The 3,146-nt window shown below is 39.2% G+C and overlaps 1 protein-coding gene across 1 annotated transcript in view; it reads left to right on the forward strand.

The window, feature by feature from the left end:
- The window catches only part of PITPNC1 (phosphatidylinositol transfer protein, cytoplasmic 1), a 290,502-nt gene extending 287,969 nt beyond the window's left edge, over positions 1–2,533 (forward strand). The window contains exon 10 of the mRNA XM_012803243.2: positions 1,597–2,533. Coding sequence (XP_012658697.2) covers positions 1,597–1,602 — 6 coding nt within the window. The 3' untranslated portion in view covers positions 1,603–2,533. The remainder of the gene's footprint in view (positions 1–1,596) is intronic.
- The last annotated feature ends 613 nt before the right edge of the window (positions 2,534–3,146 follow it).

A 3,146-nucleotide genomic window follows, 5' to 3' on the forward strand; every position in this document is an offset into this window, starting at 1 on the left:
ATACAGTCTGAATTTTATAACCACACAATCATAATTTTCTATTTCCTTTATGAAAATGTTTCCCCTTGGGTGGTGCCTGTGGCCCAAAGGAGTAGGGCACCGACCCCATATGCTGGAGGTGGCAGGTTCAAACCCAGCCCCGACCAAAAAAAAAAAAAAAAAAAAAAAGTTTCCCCTCTAGAAAATTTTAATAATTGTTTCCAGAAAATCCTCTAAAGGATTTCATTTTATGAAAGATACTTGGGGTTTGCTCAGACATTATAAGATCTAATGATTAATACTGTGCTATGAATATTCATTCGTACTTAATATCTCCAAAGTGGCTATATTGTTTCATGCTAGTTTATTTATGCAATAAAATCAGATGAAGTTTCAACTACTAAGTATGTGGAAAAGAACAAAAAAGAATGAATAATGGGACTCTGGGAAGCCAATATAGGTGTAGAAAATCCATGCAGATTTCACATTTTGCTTAAGGATGGGCCTTGGGCCTTGACTTGGTGCTTATTTTAATCAGCTCAGTTATCCTTGTTCTAGCAAATAAAAATGGAAAAATGTAACAGATGTAGTCAGACTGACAATAATGAATAATAACAATCATTACAGAGTTTCTGAGAATGAGAGGAGAGATAGCAAGCTACTAAGAACAAATAGAACTGGAGAAAGGAATAATCACTGCATTGTTACACAGTGATACATTGTCAGTATATTATATTTCAAAGGTAATAAGTATATATAATACATTAGAGAAAGTTTTACATTTTTTAAAAATGTTGCTTTTTCTCATTTAATAAGAACATTTCAGGTATCTGGAAAAATCTGTATCATCTAATAACTCCCATTAGAGGAGGCATCACTGACTTATTTGTTGAATTCCAAATCATGCTTTCTTCCTTTTAAAGAAACTCCTCGCTCCTTAAATGATCCTCTCTTTTCATCCTCTAGTCTTTTTAAGTTTCCTTGAGAAATGGTTTTGTTTTCTTGGCTGTGGAACAATTAGCAGGGCTCGAGGATGTCATCTTCAGTGTTTCTTTAAGCCGAATTAATAAAAACACAACTCTGAATGATCTCCGAATGAATACACGGTCAGGAAACCAGCAACCTCTTTGCGGCCCCTCAGAATGCAAAAAGGTTATTTATTGGATAAGGAAATGGTGTGTTGAGAAATTTTGATGATTTACCTCTTTACCCTAGAAAGGTATACTTATTCTTTTGTAATCTAAAGTTGACGATAATCTATATCATTTCAGGGCCACTGATTGCTTTAATCACCTTCCCTTTACGGAAGAGATGACCAGGTCTAACAATAATAGTTCCAGATACTTGACACCATACCGCTACACACAGACACCTGCACACACTTCTCCATGCTAGTTCTGGATGCTCCTGTCAGGTTCTTACTCAGTGCACCTGAAGTACCCACTGAACAGTGCTTTGGAAAATCTTTGGGGTTTAGTATTTCAGTGATCATTTGGGTTTGTCATCTGGAGAGGCCCCCCGCCCCCGGGTAGGTTTCCCATAGTTCCTCTAATGATGAGTCCCTGTGCATCCCTTGTCAATAACTTCTTGTTGTCCTTTCTGTTTTTTTCTTTGAAGACATGACATTGGATGAAGTCCGAGAATTTGAACGCGCCACTCAGGAAGCCACCAACAAGAAAATTGGCATTTTCCCACCTGCCATTTCTATCTCCAGTGTCTCCCTGCTGCCGTCCTCTGTCCGCAGTGCCCCTTCCAGCGCCCCGTCGACCCCTCTCTCCACAGATGCACCAGAATTTCTGTCAGTTCCCAAAGATCGGCCCCGGAAAAAATCAGCCCCAGAAACTCTCACACTTCCAGACCCTGAGAAAAAAGCCACCCTGAATTTACCTGGCATGCACACTTCAGATAAGCCATGTCGGCCCAAATCAGAGTAACTACATATGAATATCTCATGGGGTTTTATATTTTTATTTGGGGATTCGTTTGTTTTTTAAAGAAACTTCTGGTAGGGGAAAAGACTGCTTCGTCACCCAAACATGTTCCCTCAACCTGAGAATGCATGTGGTTACCTAACTTCACATATAACATGATCCCCTAAGTACGCCACACAGCATCATATTAGACGTAATAAGGACGAAAGGCATCTTCTGTAGCCACAGCTGGAAGCCAGGGAGGAAGCCTTGTTATTGGCCATTTGACAAGGTTGGCATGGACTTCAAGGTTAAGTCAATTGAAAACTTTGCACCACTTTGTTACAAGGTGTGGTAAAACAGTTAAGTCAATTTCCTCCCATCAGACCTGAAATTTTCTAAAATACTCTCAGGCATAAGATACCTAATTATTAAATTTTGAACTGCTGATTACCAATACTTGAATACCAGTAGTTACTGAGATTCCTATTTTGGTTAGTCTGACTCAGGATTTGGGGCCTAATAAACTCCTTACATTTTTGAAACTTTGAATTATCAACCTATCGAGGCTCCAAGTGCAATTAATGATAACTTTATACCTTCCACAGAATTTAATAAAGATTCCATTTCTTTCTGTCTTTTAATAGCTTTCCCCTTTGTGCCCTTCTGGCCTCAGAAATCTTTACGAATTGCATGGGTGATTGTAAACATAGGCGACTGATTCTGCAATGGTTTCGTTTAGGAACCAAGAGGTTCATGTCAGGCACCAACGAACCTTGACTTGTCAGCTTCCATTATTCATTGAGGTTCTCAGAATTTGCAATTAATTGAATAGAATTCATTGACTACTTGCCCGTACAAACAAATTCAAGAGTAGAGTACGCTAACGCTATCAGAATGTCTGGTGCATGAACCAGGAAAAAGAAAATTGGATCCTGTTCCTCTCCTTGTTTTATACGCTTAGTGACATCCAGACTTCCCTTGAATGGATTGCCTACCACCAGACCTTAGAAAAGACTGCCATTCGTTTGCTTCTTACTTGAAATCCAAATATGGGGAATGTCACAGAAATCAAGTAAACACTGTCAAAGGGGAGGAGAAAATGAGCGTCATCCCTAACTCCTATTTGTAGAGTAAGAAGGAGTAATAATACATGTCCCTCTGTCTAGTCTCCTTTCCTGTAAGTAGTGGTCATTCATCACAGTGGCAGAAAGAGAATGGTCCTTGGGTCTTCAGAGAGAAATTTGTCACCTTTGC

Source organism: Otolemur garnettii, unplaced genomic scaffold (assembly GCF_000181295.1).
Source record: "Otolemur garnettii isolate 467f Iridium unplaced genomic scaffold, OtoGar3 scaffold00018, whole genome shotgun sequence".
In the NCBI taxonomy this organism is placed as follows: Eukaryota; Metazoa; Chordata; class Mammalia; order Primates; family Galagidae; genus Otolemur; species Otolemur garnettii.